The sequence below is a fragment of the Varroa jacobsoni genome, unplaced genomic scaffold, assembly GCF_002532875.2.
Source record: "Varroa jacobsoni isolate VJ856 unplaced genomic scaffold, vjacob_1.0 scaffold_85, whole genome shotgun sequence".
In the NCBI taxonomy this organism is placed as follows: domain Eukaryota; kingdom Metazoa; phylum Arthropoda; class Arachnida; order Mesostigmata; family Varroidae; genus Varroa; species Varroa jacobsoni.
The window spans coordinates 54,472-76,735 of record NW_019212987.1 but is presented as its reverse complement, the minus strand read 5'-3'; the positions used below and the strand labels follow the sequence as shown (position 1 = coordinate 76,735).

Sequence of the window (22,264 nt, the reverse complement as noted above, 5' to 3'; positions counted from 1 at the left end):
ATATATAATGGCAGAATGATATGAACTGATAAATAGCTTCTGTATAAATAGATTTTAGTTATTGCTATGGTTTTTTTCTGATTGGATCGGTTACAGTCGAAAAACGCAAAACATGATGAAGCGACTGATAGATACAGCAAGCGAAAGGACTTTCAGAACAGAGTGACTAATCTCCAGAACAAACCCGATACTGGATCATACGTATAGCGTGAGAGAGAGAAATATAAAACTACGAGCGATCGTGTGTACGCATTGATCAATCGCTATGAGAAACTTATGCCTGGCGATAAATAGAAAAGTAAAAAGGCAAATCGAGGAAAATGAAAATTATAAATTACGAGATATTACAATAGATTAAACGCATAACTGGCTAAACTGGACTTTAAGGCGACATGAAATCGAGTGGGTCCGATGTATGTGATGTACATAAATAAAATCGTATATAATAATATAATGATAATACTACAAAAGCGTATTTTCTGCAAAAAAAATACGGGAGAAAGTAGTAATTAGTACACTACTTAGGTATCATACCTTTTTCTTTTAGGTTTTAGGAGTTCTATTATCGCTCGTAGTAAGTTTGAATGTGAAAAACAAACCGGTAAATCGGTACTTAAATGTTTGATGTCTACCGATAAAAGGTCACAAAGATTTCTTTTAGCGATACTTTTAAGAATAATGATACAATAATGATGACGATGATGACAGGATCGAAAACGTCCGATGTTCACTCTTTCTTTGTGTCTTTCATAAAGCTCTTTAGAGGAATATACTATATCGCAAGTTCTGTAAAATTTTCAGTATCTTGATGTTTGTCTACCATATTGTTTACAATACAAAATGAGAGTAGAGTACAATAACTTATGGTAGCTGGGTAATAACATCAAACATTTTGTGACAACGATGAAAATGCAGACGAATAGGTTCTAAGTACTCAAAACTAGAATATCTCACCATCTACACAACCGAAAAATCCTCCAAAAACTTATGAGCCGAACTTCAGTTAATCTATAAAAAGAGCTTCTGCATTGCATTCGTTACTATCTGATTAATGTAAACGTCGACGGCCTGAGCCTTGCATGCTGTTCAAGTGAGCGTACATATTGCCCACATTGCCTTCTAAACCTCATAATCACAATGCTGAATATGCTAAAATTATTTAATAATTAGTAATAGGCACCAATTGCGGATGACAGGATAGTAAACAAATGGGATATGATTTAGGTAGTTGTTTTAAGTACAAGATAGTCGAAATCGAAATGCCGTGCCCATATATTGAGGAGCCTGACGCGCCTCCTGGGCTCATTTTGACATCTATATTAAGCTAATAAAGTTGATGATATGCTTTGTCATTGAGTTTCTATTCTCTGGAGATGTTTGGTCTTCATATCCTCATCTTTCACTCTTCTTCATAGATAGATCAGAGTTCATTTTAAAAATAACTCGCGTTTGTAACCACCCATGGCCTTAGCGCAAAATGAACGCACAATCAAATAACAACTGGAGATTTATTCTCTCACTCCTATACGCTTTTTATTGTTATTAATACCCTTTCCCTTTACCTCTTACAGTCAGTTTACCACTCATACTTCATTGCACAGTTAAGTCACGTACGCGTGTCGTACGGCATCTCATCACCGTTCCACTGGACTTTTTATTTATATATATATTTATGTATATATATATATATATATAAAGATAGATACAGTCAAAGCCAGCTCAGTTTTCCCTTCAAACTGTTCTTCATAGGGTCTTCGCTAGATTTCTCGATATATATATATATATATATATAATATATCGAGTCTTGTTACATCCTTAGCGGTATAAAGCGACGAAATGTACAATGCATCATAAGTGTTTGGGTCTCTTTGTTATTATTTCTAAATAATTATAACTACGTATTCGCATTATCGGGGACGATAACATTTGCCGAATATTCTATTATATATCATTTTTGAATAGACAATTTTGTAAGAAAATGCATTAAGAAATGATGCCGAAGTATGGTACCATTGCAGATTGTTCTCTGAGCATACATCTCTCGTAGTCTTTCGCGACCGAGCGACTTCGGCTGGTTGCCCACCCGGCTAAATCAGAACAAAACCGGAACGCATTCCTTCACTATCAGCAAAACAACACAGCAACAACGATAAAAATATAAAACGTTCAATAGGTCTTTGTTTGATAAAAACTAAATCACACTCTAAAAGGCTTGTGATCTACATACGTAGATTTCAGGATGCAAATCAAGTATGCCTCATACACTTCAACGATAAGCCTTGCTATCTCGAGGTCATTGAAGTGCATTTTGCAAACGACTTTTGCTACGTTCTACTGAAAACACATATCAGCCTCGTCCATACTCAGCCCATTGGGACTTGGAGTGCACAACTTTACACAGTTACAATGGCGTATAACATTTTGCTAAAAAAATTTACTTGCATGCATCATTAGTTATTCATTCTAAAAAACGAAAGTTTCTAAGTTTCACATCCGCGCGGTTCTAGCTTCATTCACTCGTTTTTCTCCTATCAAACAGCGACTAGGCGAAGCACCGGAATCAACAATAACAACGTATCGCTAGAATGCATATATATATATATATATGCGGTCGTCCTCGAAGTCCTTTAAAAGTTTTCATTGTCTGTTTACTCTTGCTTTTATGGCATCTTACTCACCTACTAACCAATCGATGTAAAATGAGTAATCTCAAACTAACAAATTTCTTGACTTCAAGTAATTTTCTCCCGACCCTGGATATGTAAATACTCGTTTTTCCGTCATCGTTTCGCTCTCCATTGACTAAAATAATCACTGCAGCAACATCATTTCATTGCTTAACCTTATTGCTAATTCGGTAGTCTACACCTAATCAATACCTTAACGCGTTGCTTTTCATCACTATTTAACATAAGCTCAAGAGTTCACTAGCTGACCTTCAACCCTGCAGAACTTTGCAGGCCTGTACAATAGAAGATAGCGCGCTGACAAAAAGAAGTAACTAGAGGACTCCGCATATTTGCACCTATACGCGCGGTTCTTTTCCGTATTCATCTCGTTATCCAGTTGGTAACGCCATTGTGGCGTAGTGGCAGAGAATACAAGAATTGTCTAAACAATTGTTTATTATATATGTGGCTCTACTTTCAGAAACGGAAACTTAAGGATTCTGCAGAACAATTCTATATTTGGTGGAAACTATCCGTTCTTAATCTGCGAGATCCCAACGCTTCGGGATTTAGAATCGCGTTTCCACTGCACACCGGATTTAGTTGACCCGGTTTGAAAAATGATTAAGATTGATCCATCTCGGTAAAACCACATACTCAGCCACCTTCATCTGGTTTATCCCCTTCGCGGCAGCTCTTCCGATCCCAGCTGATCCAGGTATTAACAGTATATTTGACAAAATATTTAGTCTCCTCTATACTAGTACATGCATGTTTGGTATCGAGATTCAACAATATAGAACCAAATTAACTATGGTCCGAGAGATATTCATATTGGCGCCGTTGATCATACCACCCTATTACACGACCCGTCCAACATCCAGTGTTCCTACCGAATTCTTGGTGAACATTATAGTTGTTGATTAGACCGGGAGTGCTCTTGCTACAAAGCTGCTGCAGCAAAAGATGCCAGCTGAGTCTTTGCTTTGACTTCACTAAAAATCACCGAAGTCTACCGCGTCCACAAAATCCGTGGTTTTAAATGACGGAAACAGTCCTTTTTGCAACGTCCTTCGATTGACCCCGCGTGAGAATCCGTCCCAGTGGTTGCCGGCGATGCCTAGCAGGTCACCCTTCCTAAATACAATTTCACCTCTGCGGGCGTTTGCCTTCGAGTGGTCGAGCACGGCCACAACGTTGTGATCCTTTTGGCCACCATAATAGAAGATGTCATCCAGGCTGCGAAACCTACAGAATGGTCAGAAGAAAGAACTTGTCCAGTGCGTAAAGCTTGAAACAAATCTTTTAATGCGTGCTTTTCGAAAGAGATTTCAGTCACAACGTCAAAAGAAAGAGAACGCCAAGAATCTAGCTATTTTTGATTGGTCATCACAATATTCACTTCAGTTGAACGTCGCTCGCCGACGGGCGACTGCGTACTCAGCAAAAAAAAAGTCACAAAATTGCATAGATGTGCATGACCTTAATAAGTTTAACCATCTGATTGTTGAAGGAAGCCGTCTGGTACTTGAAAGCCCCAACGAGTTTGGTCATCTAGCCGTTGCGGTAAAAAATAAAGCTAGTACTTCAAAGTCCCAACGAGTTTGACCATCATGCCGTTTTGCTAGGAATGAGAACCATCTGGAAAGCTCCAATAAATTTGGCCACCAGGCTTTTGTGGCTAAGAGGATAGTTATCTGGTACTTGAAAGCTCCAAGGGATTTGACAACCAACATTGAAACTCATTTGGTACTTGGAAGCCCCAACGGGTTTAGCCATTTGCCTATTGTAGTAAAAAAGGAAGCCATCTAGTACCTTAAGGCTCCAACGAGTTTGGCCATCAATATCGAGAACCATCTGATACTTGAAGGCTCCGATGAGTTTAGCGGTCTGGCCGTTGTAGTAACGAAAAAGCCATCTGGTACTCTAAGGCTCCAGCGAGTTTGGTCATCAAAATCGAGAATCACTTGATACTTGAAAGTTCCAACGAGTTTGGTCATCTAGCCGTTGCGGTAAAAAACAGAGCTATCTAGTACTTCAAAGTCCGGCATCCACTAATGGTAAATCGAGCCATCCGTTCTGCAGTAACGTTACCTGCTGGAACATCACGAGTTTCCTGGAGAAAGCTGGCAATGTTCCAGTAGGTAATGGGAAGAAGAAATGATAAGACGGTTACTATGTTAAGTGTCGTTCTGCGGTCAGTTCGTACCTGTGAGATGCATCCGGATATAAAAGTTGCATCATCTCGAAGGCGACTCGGCACACCTGTGATGAGAACGTGCATACAAGGTGATCTGACATGGACAGCATGTGCAGATCAGCTATAACTCCTCGAAGGGATTCAACAGTATACCTATAGAAGAAAAAATCACATTTAGCATCAAACCTCCGGGTACTCACTTTGTCGTGAAACAGAAGCTAATCGAATGTGTTCAAACATGTACATTTTTTAAGAAGCTCTGCCGTAGGATTCGATAATATGCGCTTATAAGACATCCATGGCGAATTATCGAACATCGTTTAGTAGGCTTCAAATATCGGCTGTCCATTACAGTTATGCTTCCCTTCAGGCGTGTGTGAATTACGACACGTTTGATGATTTGTAAACGCTGCACAGTTTTCATTTGGGCTTCACTTATATATTTAGTTAGGGTTTTCTTTAATTTTAAGAAAACACGCCAAAATATTGTCATGTCAACTTAGTTTAGGTCCAATTTAGGCCCAAATAACATAACTAATGTTATAACCAGTCCAATCTTGTAACAAACTCAACGTTTGTATGCGTTCATCACTAGATTAACTAGATAGAAGTGCTTGTACACGCGTAATGTTAAGACAAATGCGTAAGTCACCAAAAAATGAACTTGAAGCTGGCGCCTTGTATTTGTCCAGATGTGTTCGACTCGATGTTTTCGAGATGCCAAAAACAAAGCAAAAATAACACACTTTTTGATAAGAGAGTTGGGGAGTATTTAGCACAACGTAAAGCACTAAATGGGTTCCTGAATAACGAACCTGGTCCTACAGCTGCCTACTTTTAACAAGTTTAATGAGCCCACTTACTCTCATTGGCCCATTTTGAGATGAGCATACACGGTTACTTGTACGTAAATATTGCAGGTGTCGCCTAACCGTTATGTAGCATACGTTACCAGTCGCATCGGAAGTAATCAACTCTCAAAAATGTATTTTCGTCATAACTGCTAGATAAAGGGGATCTTAGTAGAACATTGCCTTAAGCCGTATGGTTACTAAAACATGCAGAACTGAAGCCCGTTGACTGCATTACACGTACCTATTTTTCAGCGACGCACTTGCGGCAATCTTCTGGTCTCCGAAAAATTCATAGTTGGGATACAAAGAACGGGCATCTTTCAGTACGGTATCATCGTCAGAGGCAATATAGACGCGCCGCTTGTCTAATCGGCCGTGTGCTAGCTCATACCTGTATATTAGCAAAGTAATTATTAACTTGGTTAATAATTACTTTATTTCTGCTTTGTTAATCAATTTACGGAACGGTTAGAATTTAACGACGGGTTAGTATTCGCTCGTAACAGTGTTAGAGTTCGGATGCGACAACGCCTTGTCAAACGCCACAGCTTATCAGCTAATCGAGAACCGTACGCCGATTTTCAAACTACTTCTATTTTGCATAGAATAGCATACTATCACTGCAACAATCATCTTGTTTCACGAAATGAGTTTTTGTACCAAACACTATTATAATCATACTGAATGTTTTATGAAGACAACCCAATCGAATTCGTTTACAGCTTCCTCCATACTCCGTACATCACGACTTGGTTACAACGTACTTGTCGAAGTATTCTATTGCCCAGCTCATATACTCTTCAATTCCATGGTACGATGCCTCCGTTCCTATTTTGTCTGTCCGTCGGACGTGAATACCAACATATGGCTTCTTGATAGCGCTGGCTTGTTCCACCTGCGGAAAACAACCTTATAATTTAGTATTTATCAGTTGAAACGTTTGTAACAGACCTAATAAACAAAAAAAGTCCAACTTGTGTCTGTTTACAACGCAGAAAGGGCGATCAAAATACTGATGGATAAAGGTACAATGCCGACTAAAAGGTACATCATAGATAAAACTGTCATTGTGTGGAGAAAAAAGTGGCGTTGGTGCAAGATTCGCCGGTGTTCTACTGCTTCAACCACGCTAAATACGATAGGAAGCGTGAATGCAAACATTTGACATTACCTTACACAGTACGCACGCATTATGGATCTCTCCAAAAATTGCACAATAATAGACGAATATTTATAAATGAGAGCAGAAGATAAGACTAAAATAGCGAAATGATAAAGAACAAAAGGTGTCTTTGGATATTATAGCAAAAAAGATAAGATAATTGGCAAAATTTGTATAAAAAGCAGTTCAAAATAAACGCCCACTTCTCAGATCGTACCTGCTTTAAGAAGGCCGCAGTTTCTTTTTGAGGCCTTTGTAAGAAACCGAGAAGTTGTGAGATCCACCACAAGGCAGGGTTTCCATGTAGCTGCTGAATTCGGGCAGCTAGAGCTTTAGGTACTGCCAATGGCAGTTGAGCAGGTCTGGGGTTGATTGAGTCAATGATCGGCAGTTCCACGTTGATAGTCTGTGATTAGAAATTAAATTTTAAAATCAATTTCCAAGACAACTACAAACAGACGGTTGCTCTAGCCACCTATGTAGTAAACGAGCTAAACACATTTGACCATTTGAACTGTTGATTCATTTTATTAACGGATAGCTTTTTTTCAAGAACGCAATTAGTGGCTCTGTTTAGACAAATATTCTACCAGATAAACAGACCTTTGCCCATTAAGTAGGTAGGAAATAAAGGCTTCAAAGAACAAACTATTATCTTCATATTAGAATGCACGACGAAGGTCAACTTAAAGCAAAACGAAAATTCAATTGGCGTGATTAGATAAGGGTCAAACTTGACCCTTACCCTGCCATATATTGCTTATCACGAGTACCAGTGCTGAGAGACTCAGCACTGGTACTCGTCACAGTCCCCACAATGAGACATCTACACTTCGTTCCAGAATTACACAACGTAATAATTCATCTTCCATAATATACCATTTCCAAACATGACTCAAGATCTTAAGTAAATGGAAAGGCTCGAGCTACGCGCTAAAATTATTCGTCTTGCATTGAACAGCCAATTTCAATCACCACTGTATAATATAGCGAATAATGCGTTAATCATCCCATCATTGCTTAAAACTAATCTTTCTAATCAGCGAACTATATAGTTGCATTTCTAACTGCCTGTCGTCTCTTTTTTATTTTGGGCTAAACGCGTTTTCGAGGTTCGAAGGACATTGACCTAGCGGTTGCCGTCAACATGGTTAAAAAAATGCATCCATGTATAAACGTCTTTACACTCTCGATTGAACTTGATAGCTAAGCAGCTTAAAGCAACAAGACGATTGAAGCCCAACAAATAACTCTTGACAGAACCGACTCTGAGCATTAACAACTACTAAATTCTAAGTAGAGTTATTTCGTAGGACAGACCTTAGCGACCGGTCACTAAATGCATCCTTATTTAGATTTATTAGATTCATTTGGAATAAACCTATTCGATTTATCTATTCATGATATGAAGCGAACACATGGCTACCAATGTACTTATTTTAGGTATCTAAGTTTCATCAATGTACTCACATCTTCACTACCAGGGTATTTCTCTATGTTTCCTCCAGTTTCGACCAAACATGAGTTGGACAGTGGCTGAAAGACGTCCTCAAACCCACGTGGATTATAGCGCCAACCCTGTGGAGCGAAGGCCAGCATAATTAAACTGTGGTTTATAAAACAAGTGATTGTTAGTTCTTGACCTCCTGTCATAGTTTTCCACTTATTATATATACATTATAACTTCGTGTTTGTTCCGTAAAATAAAATCAGAGTATATACAGTATAGTGACTATTCAGGTAAACCGTATTTGGCCTGGTACTTTCCCTTATTGGGTAACGTAAGCAGTGTGCGTAGACGGCTGTTATGTTCTTATATTACGGTATTTGCGGTTATTGCAAGACACCGAAAGTATGTAAATAATTAAGGAAGGATTAAATAAATAAGGAAGCAATTGAAAATTATGAGGATTTCTCCTAAATTATCTTTCATTCTACACAGTTCATGTACTGGAACTGCAACTTCCAAGTGTTACGGCTGATCAAGGCAATGTTCGTATTCGTGATAGGGGATGACAAGGTTTGAATCGAATGACGATTATATCAAATCCGAAATCTATTCGTTGTCTCTTCACCTTGGATTTGAGGATAAGCGTTCGCTTCATCGATATGCTCATAACTAGGCAGTAGGTCGCGTGATGAAGTTGACAGCCATATCCGCAGCCTTTGTTTAGCGTGCATATAAGTTTCTTAGCTGAAAAGCAATCTGCAGGATTCTGTAGGGTTCGAATTCTGAAAAAGCATCAAATTAATAATGACTGGTGAGATCCATGCTTTTTTTTTTACATCTTTTAATATCATTACGCGACGCATTCTTCCTAGGGTAGATTTCGGGCAACTTCTACCAGAATCAGTTAAAATCACTGGGGACTTGAGACAAAACAGACAGTTCGTAAAAAGTTTTCCTTTGAAAAGTATTGTTAAAAGTTTATGTTAGTGAATAACGTTAGGAATTTACGTTTCTCTCCCTTACGGGCCGCTTAGATTCCGCAGAAGTCCTCCAGTGACAAGCTATGCACCACAATGAGTCTGTGCCTCTATTAGCATTCTAGAAACTCTATATCACACAGTACTACTAACACAGCTAGTGCTCTTTGATAAACGGGCATCTATGAATCCCGCAGCTTTAGGGGCCTCGCTTCGATCTGAACACTGACTCAAAACTCGAAATTGGCACTCAAAATCTCTCGAACCATCAACACTGTCGATAACACTGACATAAGGCCATGATCATTGTCATAGTCGTAGCAGAGATTACATATATATATACACATGCACACCATAGTAGAATCAGCCAAATTTCATGATCCACAGATGTTACCTGTCCATCACGGCTGTATGGAGCGCCTGTGCCTCGCCTCTCCGCCAGCGTTCATAGCCGTCACGTAATCTCATCGCGTCCATATCAATCAACGCTGCCATGTGCCTTTCATAGATCCCTTCGCGAAGGGCTTTTAAAGTGTCCTGAAAGAGAATTAGAAACAAGAATACTTAATTTCTTTTGGGTTGGTCTATTGGTTCCCGCTGCTCTAATTTGTCTCCATGATAACGTTTTCGTTCACTAAACTTAGGCTCTTGAAACCGAGCGTTGGCTCGTGGCCCATTTAGTTTTTAGTAGCTAGCCATCTTAAACAACGCTTAATCACAGTAAGAGATGTAAAATCCAAGACATTTTGAGTTTCTGCAAGCCAAATCCTAGCCTACTGAACTCTATCCTACTAACTACTCTATCCTAGAGTGATATTGTGTAAGCCGAAATCAGGCATTCGTTTCGTGCTAGAAAGGCTCGTCCAACGACGTCACTGGACATAAAATTCGAAACGGTCAGTTTCCACACAAAAGGACACTAATGCCAAAATTGCTGTACATTGTAGTATCATGCAATCAGTCAATTGTATTAGACGGAAAAACGGTCGATTGAAAAACCTGCATACTAAAAATCGTGCTTATGAGCCTTTCCAAACTGAAATACTTTCATTTTTCTGCAACAGGTAAAGTACACATTACACATTGACTATAATCCGCAGTCATGTGCACGTAATGTGGCTTCCATTACGTATTATGCAGTCATTGAGTGTGCTGTGGCTTACACTACATATCGACTACTTTGTTTTGTAGGCGTTTCGTCTATGTTTCTATCAGTTACACGATCTTATTCAACACACGACTACCACATGGTAAAAATGTGTCAAATCCGTACCAAATTAAAATTCTGATGTTTGGTTCCTATTAGTTCCGCGTTAAATTACTAACCGCAGAAGTTTCGCAGAAAGCATTTACCCCATTCAATGCCGTTATTCTCTAGATTATCTTGGCACGTTAAAAAATTAGTCCGGCTAGACTTTGTATCATCTTAAAGCACACTGGTCCAACAGGCTTTTATTTACATTTAAAATATCTTTACATGCGTGTTTTCTACTGTAGCTAGCCACGGTAGACAGCGTAGACGACACGGAGACTAAATTATAATTAAGAATGTTGTTTTTGTTTTGGTATATTCGAATTTCATATATTATAGTATGGCACTAAAAGTTTGATAAACTTTTCAGAGTCTGTGATCGGGCGTAAAATCCGAAACATTTCCAATTAGCAACCAAATTAAATGGGAAAAGACAGATATGAACCAAGTTATACTCTACTACCAAGCATTTGCAAATATGAAATCTTTTTTCCAAACAAGCATGTGCCTAGTCAAATACCAGAATCTGTACATCCAGCTTGCAAAAGCAGAAAGATGAACGGGCTGCAAATAATTTAAGCGACCTGTTGAGACATTGATGGAAGTTGATATATACCGCTAAAATTTTTGTCTGCTCAACTAGAGGGCTTTGTTTCAAGTAAGCCCATGAGCATCAACTAAGCCTTCTCAAGCAGAACGGAACGGTAGCGTGAACTTATTCGGGGCACAAATAATGCCTCGAAGTGGAAGCGTCCCAACCATGATAGGTTGATAATGTTCCAGGAAATAAGTTGTTCATCTTGATTTATTTGAATGGATAATTTAATCTTTCTGAGTCGTACATCAATGATCAGTAAAAAAAACAGTAAAATAAGCGTATGTACATCTAACGATTTAGCAGACCAAATCATTGTCGGTGGGAATTTTATAAAGTCTGGTATCCGCGCCAGAACTCCGTGCCAGATATTCAAATCTTGGCGCTCTAACTTTCGATATTAATATTGTACAAAAGCTAAACTCGATTAGACCTATGATCAGTACGCGATTCAGTGTATTGACTGATAATAACATGTGTTGGTTTTTTTGTATTTTTATAGCACACACGGTTAATTATGGTTAACCGTATAAAGACGAAAGGTATAGCTTAAAATAATAGCTTACGGTAGCTATCACTTTGAAAAGCCAATTAACCAAAGGATTAGATTATGCTAGCCGCTACTAACAGGTCACTTCTCAAGAACTGTAGTAGTCATACTTAAATTTCATTAATGTCCCGCGAAGCCTTTTCAGGCTGTCTATCTGTGTTAGGTATCGTCTCTGCGAGAAATCAGAATCGACGCGACTCGATCGCAACAGAGAGGCTCAGTTGGTCGCTAGCAGGTTCCCGATCAATGACGCTTAATATTTTTCAGTCCGAAGAAACTATATACTGGGCAGTGCCAATTTCGCTTTCGCAAAGTGCACGCGACATACAAGGTGTTATCATACCGACAAGAGCAGCGCTAATGATGATGATGATCATAATGAAATCAGGTGTGGTTTTCGCGAAATTAATGTGCTTAGTATTACCCACCAATAACCTTACAGGTATCTAACGACGTAAATTTCTGCCTTTAATAACGTAAGAATTTTATTTTACTAGAATCTCGTGTATGTACATGTATATATATATATATATATATATATATATATATAATATATATATAGGAAAAAGCAATTTACGTCTTTGGAGTTCATGATATATATATATGCCCTCTTACGTATATCAAAGTGCACCTGTTTTCATTGTCCAATTTTACATAACCGAATAGGACTCTGTATGTATGCAACAGGCAAACTTAAGTAAAGATGCTTTGAGAAATCTACCTTTGAGATTTCTTTGGCATGTCTGATGAGTTTGTCCAGCTGAGAACGAGCGAAAAACCAAAGTTCCCGTATATCGTTCTCTGCTCTCCGCCGGTAAACCTCATAGTCTTTGGGGGGCGCCGTCGAAAAGACGTTGCTGGGATCGATCGGGTTGCCGTTCGTGAATGCTTGGACGACGAGTCGCAATTGGGCGTTGCTGTGTTTCAACTCCTCGAGCTCATCAATAGCTCGATTTAATCGAGCGACCACCTAATAAACAACGAATTGTGTTAAAAACACAATGATTAGAGAAAAATAGTGATGATGAAAAAAATAGTGAAAATAGTGGAGAATGATGACACGTTCAAATTCAAATCTTAAAGCATTTTTTTTGTTACGATTAGAACGTTAGCAGGATCTCATCAGAAATTGCCTGTCTCAGACGATTGTTCAAAGTTTTAGCTGCGATTGTATGTGTTTCAATTTTATTCAGATAGTAAACATATTCAGACTTAATAGTTGTCAGTTATTGTACAGTAATTATGTATAACAGGAATAGCACTAGTTTAAATTAAAATAATCTTTTTTTTTTTTTTTTTATTAAAGAATTTAAGAAAAATGAAAATAATTAGTTACTTAGTTGGTTATTTTAGTTACTTACAGCAACGGAACGTGCTGTTGTTAACGTAACATTGCCAGGAAGAAAAAACAAAACTGTTCAGACTTGTAACAGTTTTGCTTTTCCTTCCTGCTGTTAGCTAATAACTAGATAATTTCCTTTAATGTTCTGTTTTATGCCGGAGCTAGCTGTGTTAAATAATGATCTGTAAACAAAAACAATAAAATCATAACGTCAGAAAACTATTTTTTGAGCGCTGATCATTCGGGCGTCCGTGTTACGCCATGATGCGATTATGCGCAATATTCGTAATGCCGTCGATTTTGGTCACAATAATTGGAAATATAACGGCCCTTGATCGTTTGATAGACATATACCGGTGCGAAGTGGAAAACGCAGAAAACAATTAGAGTTGACCCTTCCTTTTACTACTACTAACGTATAATTGTTTCGTTAATCAATTAATTAAGTTTATTTAGATCACATGTAGGCGTTCGGCAGTTCTCCGCTGCCGCAGACAGTTTTGGGACAGGTAAACGAAATTTTGCTGTCCAATTGCAATAGTTAATACTGATGGTGATTCGTGATGGCTGTAATATGCGTTTACGATCTTTCGTTGTTCTCGGTTTGTGTCACACAGATTTCGTTCCCCTTAGCGATCGAACTTGACAATCAATCATCATAACTGTATGTTGCATCATTTCCAAATACACTCAGCCGGATCGCGTCGGTCGAACGTGAAATTTACTTACTGTGATAACACATTTCTGCAACACAGATCTACAGTATACACTTAATTACCTCATAGGTAGAAAACGAACGCTCTTTTTGAATGATTCCCTTTTTTTTTACCTGGTAGACTGATTGGTGACGAGGCGGTATAAAAACAATCATTAGAAGACTTCGGAAATCCACGTGATTTATTTATACAATCCCGTTCCTGGGAGCTCTGTGCGGACGGAGAATATCTGTACAAGATTGCACATCACTCAACAGTAACTAGTAGGAACCTAATGCTAGCACTTAAGATTTATACTATTGTGAAAAAAAGACTATTGTTGTTCTTTGAAAAAATAGGGGTTCTCTTGCAACAGTTACTTGAAAATTTTGGAACCTTCAACAATTTTTCTCACGTGCCCCATTCGCGGACCATGTCCCTGCATGGAAGCGATTGAAATAGAATACAAATAACGCTTATGGTAATATTTCTCATATTTCCTTTACCAGTAGCTAAATTTGTAGATATTAGACGGACGGCAGGACCTGCGTTGCAATTTCCCTTACGTACTGTCATATCGGAGCTTACTTGTTCTCGGCATTCTAAGTGGTGCAACAAAGTCAATGGGGCAATTATCTAGCCATTATATTATTTTTATTTATCTACTAAAACAATCAAATTAAAAATAAAGCAGATGTCGTTGTTATTACTGTCCCTTACATTAAGTAACCTTACTTGATCTTCGGGTAGTCCCCCAGGACGAAGAAACGGCCCGCTCATCACAATGATAATCACGAGCCATACGATCACGGCCACGATCACCAATCGCGTCACCATTGAAGACATTTTGGTGACCCTTTCCCTTTTGGCCTGAGGCTAGAAAAATGTTCCAACAAAATAAACAAGCCAATTGGATTAGTCAGCCTGTTAGAATCTCACAGGTGGTGTTCTTGAAACAAACTAAGGCATAACCTACCCTTTAAGGAAAAAGGATTTGCAAGTACCCGTCGCATAGCTCAGCGTTACAGACGACGACCATCAGGAGTTTGTGAGTGTCACGTAACGAAAGCAAGGGACACTCAGTGCTCTGCCGACAGGGCAGTTACAGGATCGAATCTTTCAAACCGCCGCAAAGAAATACGTAAAGCTAAGCTTACTCGTGCACAGCTACGTCAGCGTTTACATTTATGCACGATTAACGCGTCTTTTTCTTAATAGAAAGGGCCACAGCAAATGTTATATAGCGGAGCATAGTTCTATTTACGTATACGCCTGTTGCAATAAATAAACGCTTATTTAAACAGCCTTGTTTGAGACAACTGGAACTAGCGTAGAGCATCAACTTTATCCTTGAACATGAAACAAAGATGTACTACTTAGACAAAATTATATAGACGCTGGTTAAAAAATATAAATCTAATGACTTTCTCTATATTACACAGAATATAACCGTTCAAGCTAACGGCCGAATGTCGTAGAACAGTTCACTTGTAACTGGTAACCTTTTAACTACCCCTTTGGTATTGTTTTTAGGGTCTACGCTTTCAGGAATAAAAGGATTAATACGCGCAATCAGGGCCATCTAAGTGCATCAATTGTTCTAGAGTGCAACATTTTATATATAGTATGCACGAAAGCTAAAACTAGTTAGAATTATTTGTATCTAGTCCGAATATTATCAGTTACGATATTATAAACACGTGCGAGCTGTTTGATGAGCAGTAGGTCGGTAATGCCCGATATATTCGAAATAACTCTATATAATAACTTCATATTTCATATCTAAAAGACTGTAAAAAATTGGATATTTTTTGTTCTCAACAGAAAATTACCCACCCTTAATGGTCTAGCGCCGTACCCTAGACTTGGCACCCATTTCTGCACGACGTATCATCGTTCAAGCACTTCGATAGCACAACCCTGACAAATATAATTATCATTTCGAGCAAAGAAACGGTGTCAACTCTACACGTCGATATGCAAGACGGCAACGTGTGCTACGTCTTAAGTACTCGAAGTTTATAAACTTCGAGTACTTACGTAGTTTACTGCTGTCGAGAGATATCTTCGTCTATTTGAGTACGACACGAGCGGATTATCCATCGGTAAAGTCATAAACGTCCTACACTCCGACGATCGCCGAACCTGTACCATCGCAAAGCGCTTCCCGTTCCAATTAAATCCAGCTACTCCCTGCAATTATTAAGGCGAGTTTTGGCTTGCCAGGTTGATGCTACGGAAACTACATACAGGTAAGTATTACTTTTAACAGAAAAATCTACAGTGCGTAGACGAACCTGTCGCCAGCGTCACGCGCAGGGAATGCGTTAAAAGGTCGTCTATGACGAACAAAATCGACACCACAACGACGGCAATGTTGACAATTTTCACCTCTGTTTAAGCGAAGTCTGATTCCGCGGCGAATACAGCCGCCAGTTCGCTAATAATGGCCACATGTGCACTGGTCCCAGGTTTTAGTCGTAGACATTCGACAAACAGGCAATCATCTGAAATGTAACGATCTTTGCGTTAAAAATGGGCTCATATAAGAACAACAACTGAATAATAGAAATAGTTATTATTCTATAAATATTAGAATTTAATTGCAATGATGCATGATAATCAAAATGTCTACTTACACGCGCGAGAACGCTCATAAATTTTACAGTTAGTACTCTTAAGTACTGGAGATGAATATTGGTTGGAATTAACGCATATAAGTCCCTACCCCCTTTAACATAATGTGCGTTTCAATGGTGAATCTTAATAGACAGCTAATATGTAATTCGCAGGCATGGGAACCTTTAATCCGAAAGAGAAAGAACGACGTCAAGGATTGGCTTTTATAGCTTGCTAAGAGCAAAGTAGGTTTTTTAAAGCACTCTATGCCATTATCCCTCACGGTATGAGGTTCTCCGACCATAGAGGAGCAAACATTTTTTAAACACACAAATGATTATATATATATATATATATACCTTAAACTGTCTTATTTTCTCATCAGTTTAACAAATTATTGAGTAAATTTAGGTGACAGACTTTTCGAAGAATTCCCAAACATTGATGAATTATTGTATCGAAAATTACAACATCATTTTTCACATTGTTGATAGTGATCATATACAAGTACAACACCGCCATGATTCACACGTGCCTTGCAGGACTGGAATAAGAAATTTCGTGGTTCTAAGATCTTCTCACAGGCTTTATATTACGGTCATAGAAAGCTGTCATGTTTGAACTGTTTGAATTGTGCCCATAATTACATCACTGATTCTAACGGCGTTCAAAAATCAGCTTCATCTCGCATCGCTCGTAAATTTAATCCGCTCACTTTTTGAGGCCAAGCGTGCAATTCCCAACGTTAGTGCGGCAAGCTGCTTGTTCACTAAAACTTCTTTGACCGTATAATCATGCTTAAATACACACAGAACCATCTTAGTGGGGTGCATTTCCAGGTGACGCTTAAATTAATACAGGGCCTATTTAGTCAATTAGCTAGCTCAAAACATGTTCATTCTATATATCTGTCTACTTTCAACTAGATAAAGCACGCGAAAGAGATCAACCTTGGAAAAAGCCGCCCGCATAAGACAAGACATCGGCTAGCTGTCCTAGCTATATCTGCTTGTGAAACCCATTAAAAAATTGAACGAACAAGGTAAAACCTGACAATTGAAGGGCACCCTTTCTGCGTTCCAAGAGCATAGGGCACATCCGATCGACGTAAAGTAATCGTTCTATATGAAATGCGCCTAAGGCTGGAATATAATAACAGAGTAAAACTAACTAACACATGACGTAGTCGTGTTCTGCGTTCCGATAATCTCACGAAGAGGAACAATAAGTAAGCTAAGTTTACTAGTTCAATTGCATATATAAATAGCGCCATATGCTCCTCTTTTTTTGTATGACATGTAGTTAGCCTCTGACTTCGAAAGTCGTATTATTTGGCAGATGCAAAAAAATCGCATGTAGTCTGAAATCCTAGAAAGCAAGAATACGTTCTCAGCCAACTTTTGATCATTTCGGAGCATACTCATTAAGAAAATTCAGAAAATATATATTTAAGGAAGTCAAGAAAAAAGGTCGACGGCGCCCCACAAAAGCCCTTCATATAAATATTCGGTTGCCCAGATATTATATATTTAGCCTATGTAATTCTTTATGATTAATACGCTAAAAAAACAACTTTGCATTATGCTCTCTGGACGAGGGAATATTTTCTCGTCGAGAAAATTTAGCCATGATGTAATGTGGCTCTGAATATTTAGTTAAGCTAAGACAGCTAGCTTTTCGTTATAACAAGCCAGCGTACTTATTGCAGAATATGCACAACCCGAATAGATAAGTTTTGACTTAGTTTCACATTGAGAATACTTGCTTTGTAGTTTTCAGGTGCGTCATTACAATAGAACTGAATAGAAGCCTACTGGACAGAACTACAATGATAGGGAACGATTAGTTTATAATATTGTACTGAAACAATCTAAAAATAGGAAATTGATGTTCTGTAAATTGTGTCCTAGCAGAGCAGGGTGACATTTTAGATGAAAGTACAGAGGAAACAATTGTATTAAAAGAAAGACAAGATTTATTATTTTCTCACAAGTTAAGAAAAATATGGGGATTCCACTCTCGAGATAACGCTATCGTTATCTGTTTGGTTGTCCGCTATGACTATCTGTTTATACGATAAGCACACAATAATGTGAGTATTAATTCAAGTCTACCTAGAAACCTTAAAAATTATATTCCTTCTGTTTAAACAGTCCCCGTCGTAGTGTAGTAATCATATACTTTCGTATTAAATGAAGGTATACGTAAGGCAAGATAGGCTCAAAGCTTAAAGTTCATGTAGACCCACGGCGGCCAATCACCTAACTCTGTATTTTCTAGCAATAGCACTGGATGAGTTCGAAAAAACTATTAACTAAATACTTAAGCATTAAGGTGGGAATGACGATTTTCCTTTAGTTTACACTCTTGCTGTCAGTACAATATTTCTCGTTAATCCTGTTGCTATACAGTTATCCGTCAATACCTGGCAGTTTCGCTTGCACTCCACTTGACCGCGATTTGCTATTGTACAGATAAAGACAATGCTAAAATATTTTCTTTTGTTGTCACGTTGTTAAGTCACATTGTTTCATTAAATATCTACCACAATAATAACCAACAATGTACGATACGAAACATACTTTGTGTCCTTCCGGAGCATCCGTCCAGATCCACCTCAGGAGTAGTCGCGATAATGCCCCAACAATCCTAATTCACGTGCTTCATTCCCTCAAGAGCGACAAGCTTCTTCTTTATGTTTCGTAGAAGTACTCGTCGAGTTACACGAATAAAAATGGATAAAGAGAATTTGATATGCTGTTGTGTCTATATATCGGGACTTTGCGTCGCTTTGATATTGCCTTAGCTATTTCTAGTATGCGATATTTCTAATAATCGACCTTGAAGGTGGTGATCATAGCATCGCAGGTGAAGATTCGCTGCAATAGATTTTCTTTCTATATCAAATGCCTGTTTTGTTGCACTTCTGTTTTAACTAATGGCTTTCAGCACTCGCCTATATGTCCACTATCCGCAGTCGTACGGTCTGTATGTGTCAGTGATTGCTCACTGGTTGCGCCCTCACCTGACCCCAGCGTTAAGAGCCTAGGGTCATCTCACCATGTTTTTATGAAGGCTTCTCAATTCCGTGGAATGCTTTCGTTGTGAAAAAATTATTTGCAGCTCACGGCTGGAGGGGAAGTAACTCACATTATTACTGTTATCGTCGTCATCGCCTGTCCATGTGAAATCCTTAATTTTTACATTTTCCTGGAAACTTCAGGAGGTGACGAGTATTCAAAATGAACAAAATCTGGCGGTAAGCGATTACTGCCAGTCACGAAATGATAAAATGGACAAAGATACTTTGCTTGCTGTTTGAGCCACAGGTTTTCTTGTACCGCACGCTAAACGAACTCAGCCTAAGCAGAGGTACATGATCGAAAAACAAAAAAGATCAAAAGTCGCTGCACTGATATAGAAGGTTAAGCAGTTACTCTTGTTTCTTTTCAGTGGAACGTAACACTGCTTGTCCCGGCGTGTCTTTCTGCACGGTTTAATGGTGAGACCAACTCGACTCCGTAGACCGCTCGTTGTCCTGCGTATTCTATTTGGAGGCCACGGTAAGTCTTCAACTGATCTTAGGTATTTATCGAATAAACTCCTACAATTTTCTCCTTTCCTCACTCCACTGGATTGATTCGGTGATCCTTAGATAAAGCGCTCGTTGTAAGGGCATTTATGTCTTGATCATTTTCTTATTAGCCAGCTGAAGTCTTGTTGCTTTGCAATTATCTTCCGCTTATCAAGTGATTCTACTGCCAACATGCTGTCTTACCGTTCCTACCGATATCTAGCCGATATAGCGATGGCAAACGCTTATGGCCTGCAGTTAACAGTTTGACAGCCCGTCTGCTTTATTGCGCAAAGGTTTACCGCGGCCGTCGCAACAGCAGCGACCAACATTTAGAAACGAGTGGCGAGATGGGACTACTCGTCGGTATGGAACACTATGATCCACAGGAAATCTGAATAGTCCGATCTATGCAGAGCCGTAGACTAACTCAATGCACAGAGCAGGAAATGGTGGAGCATCATTCTATTATTTGCCCCGCTCTTCTTTTAGTTGTTGTCGGTCGTGTACCGACAATTCCTTTTCCACCATCGCATCCAGCCACTACCTTCGGCTCGGCTCGCCTCTCAGTTCAGCTGCTTGAGCAGACGGCAGACGAAAAAAATTCTTCAAGAAAAGGCGTTCCGCTCCCGAAGAATTCGCCTAAACGACGGAACCCGCGGATTTACTGGACTGAAATTCAGCGTCACAGAATAGACGTGTAACTTTACGACACCATAAGAGACAACTGATAATGCGCGAAGAACAAAGGGTAGATTTGAGTTTGTAAAATATTTCACTTAAGAAAAAACAATATTTTCTGATCATCAAAATGTTTCTCTGAACAATAGCAGAAGTATGTATGCAGAGTAAACCGAAAATCTTCGTGGAACATTGAAAGTTTAAAATTAATGTATTCCAAACGTTTACACGAAGATCCTTGCAAAAGATGCCACTCTTTGCAAATCTGAATTTGTAAAATAAGATTTTTACACTACGATTACGATGAACTATGAGATAATATGTTAAGTGTCAAGTCAATATAATTTATTTAATCAAGTAATGTCGTTATCAGTGACTATTCTGCTATACTATTCGATCTATACCACTCAGACGGTGAAATTTTTTTTAGAAAATTTAACGTTAGCCATTAAGTGACACCAGGCACGACGCTGTGCGCTGTAATGGGCTAAGCACTGTTGGTCCTAGCTTTATGAAGGCCGAGTTTGATCATTATATCTATATATTTGATCTTTTATATGGAGCTGATGCTAATTCAAACCGACAAGATATTCAAAATGTAGTATGTCGCTGTTCGAAGAAGTCGTTGTTCCTGAGATACACAGATAATAATTTGGACATTACGCTGCACAATAATTTCCACATGTGCTTCATTGATAAATTACCATTTACTTATCCTTTGCTAAGTTCGTTTCGTGCCGGGTTAATGAACAACAACAGAATGCAGAAGTCAGCATTAACGATTGATAGTGCTTTACTGTAGCAAACTCACTGTTTTAGACGATAAGATAGATTTTCACTGTTTTCTAGAATCACTTCGACCAAACAAGTCAGCGTTTTTCGTCAGCGTCAGGGATTTCGTTGTTTTTTTTTTTTTATTTTAAGAGAGATCAATTTAACACCGCTCTCCCTTGGCTACAGCACCAGCAGAGACTTTAGCGTAGCATTGGTACTCGCGCAGCGGTATGAGGACGCGCTGAGCCATACATGTTAGATATCCAAATAAATTTCTGGTTTCAAATAAATTATGTGCCATTGACGTTTGGTTGGCATGACTTTACATAGCATTGGTCTCCTCTGATCAGAGGCTGGGCCCAGTCACCCCATTACGCTGAGTAAGTATGGTGTTCCTTTCAAGGCACATGCAAGTCGAAATATCAACCCATTTCGTAGCATCAGAGAACCATGCTATTGGCGCAACATCTATGTAGAATCTATCTTCTTATCTGTAATGTAGTGTAAGGGCACGTTAAGACAAAAGCTCACTCAACAAAGCTTTTGCAGAGGTGCTTTTTGGCTTAACGTATGGCTGAGAACCGCGTGTTCCGACCCTTTATTATACAATTAAGTCAGGCGTTTTACTAATTGTGTTACTTTGTCTTGTTTTGTAATTCAATATATAGGTGTTTTATTGCTTGTCCTAACAGAATCGACACATTGTCGCATAGACATCGTAATGTATGTCCGTATACTTAACGATATATTCTTTACAATCAGTAAAAGTTACTCGAGATCTACACAAGACACCCTCTCGCCTATCTTCTTTTTAACATTCTTAGCACCGTTGGGTAGCTGGTTTGTGCCTCGTTCGGGCAGTTTGTTAGA

At 38.8% G+C, this 22,264-nt stretch overlaps 1 protein-coding gene across 4 annotated transcripts; it reads right to left on the bottom strand.

Moving 5' to 3' along the window:
- Positions 1–1,494: 1,494 nt before the first annotated feature.
- On the bottom strand, positions 1,495–22,231 carry LOC111263732 (alpha-(1,6)-fucosyltransferase). 4 transcript variants are annotated; one of them, XM_022839110.2, is made up of 13 exons: positions 18,948–22,231; positions 16,044–16,253; positions 15,583–15,939; positions 14,482–14,622; positions 12,431–12,679; positions 9,707–9,849; positions 8,961–9,117; positions 8,356–8,463; positions 7,103–7,291; positions 6,488–6,618; positions 5,965–6,114; positions 4,879–5,022; positions 1,495–3,917 (listed from the first exon to the last, which is right to left on the bottom strand). In XM_022839110.2, the coding sequence occupies exons 4-13, from the start codon at positions 14,590–14,592 to the stop codon at positions 3,665–3,667; spliced, it is 1,635 nt and encodes a 544-aa protein (XP_022694845.1). In that variant the 5' UTR covers positions 14,593–14,622; positions 15,583–15,939; positions 16,044–16,253; positions 18,948–22,231; the 3' UTR covers positions 1,495–3,664. The 4 variants fall into 4 exon arrangements, with proteins under 4 accessions (XP_022694845.1, XP_022694837.1, XP_022694852.1 ...); XM_022839102.2 differs by lacking the exon at positions 15,583–15,939; XM_022839117.2 differs by lacking the exon at positions 15,583–15,939 and having other exon boundaries at positions 16,138–16,253.
- Between the last annotated feature and the right edge of the window lie 33 nt (positions 22,232–22,264).

What these genes read in the sequence shown, in the direction of transcription:
- LOC111263732 (XM_022839110.2), bottom strand. Translation starts at nt 14,592, where the DNA reads ATGTCTTCAATGGTGACGCGATTGGTGATCGTGGCCGTGATCGTATGG. An exon ending in CTGCGGCCTTCTTAAAGCAG is followed by an intron (nt 6,619 to 7,102) that starts GTACGATCTGAG and finishes TGTTTTCCGCAG; the next exon opens with GTGGAACAAGCCAGCGCTAT. An exon ending in TATCCGGATGCATCTCACAG is followed by an intron (nt 3,918 to 4,878) that starts GTACGAACTGAC and finishes ACCATTCTGTAG; the next exon opens with GTTTCGCAGCCTGGATGACA.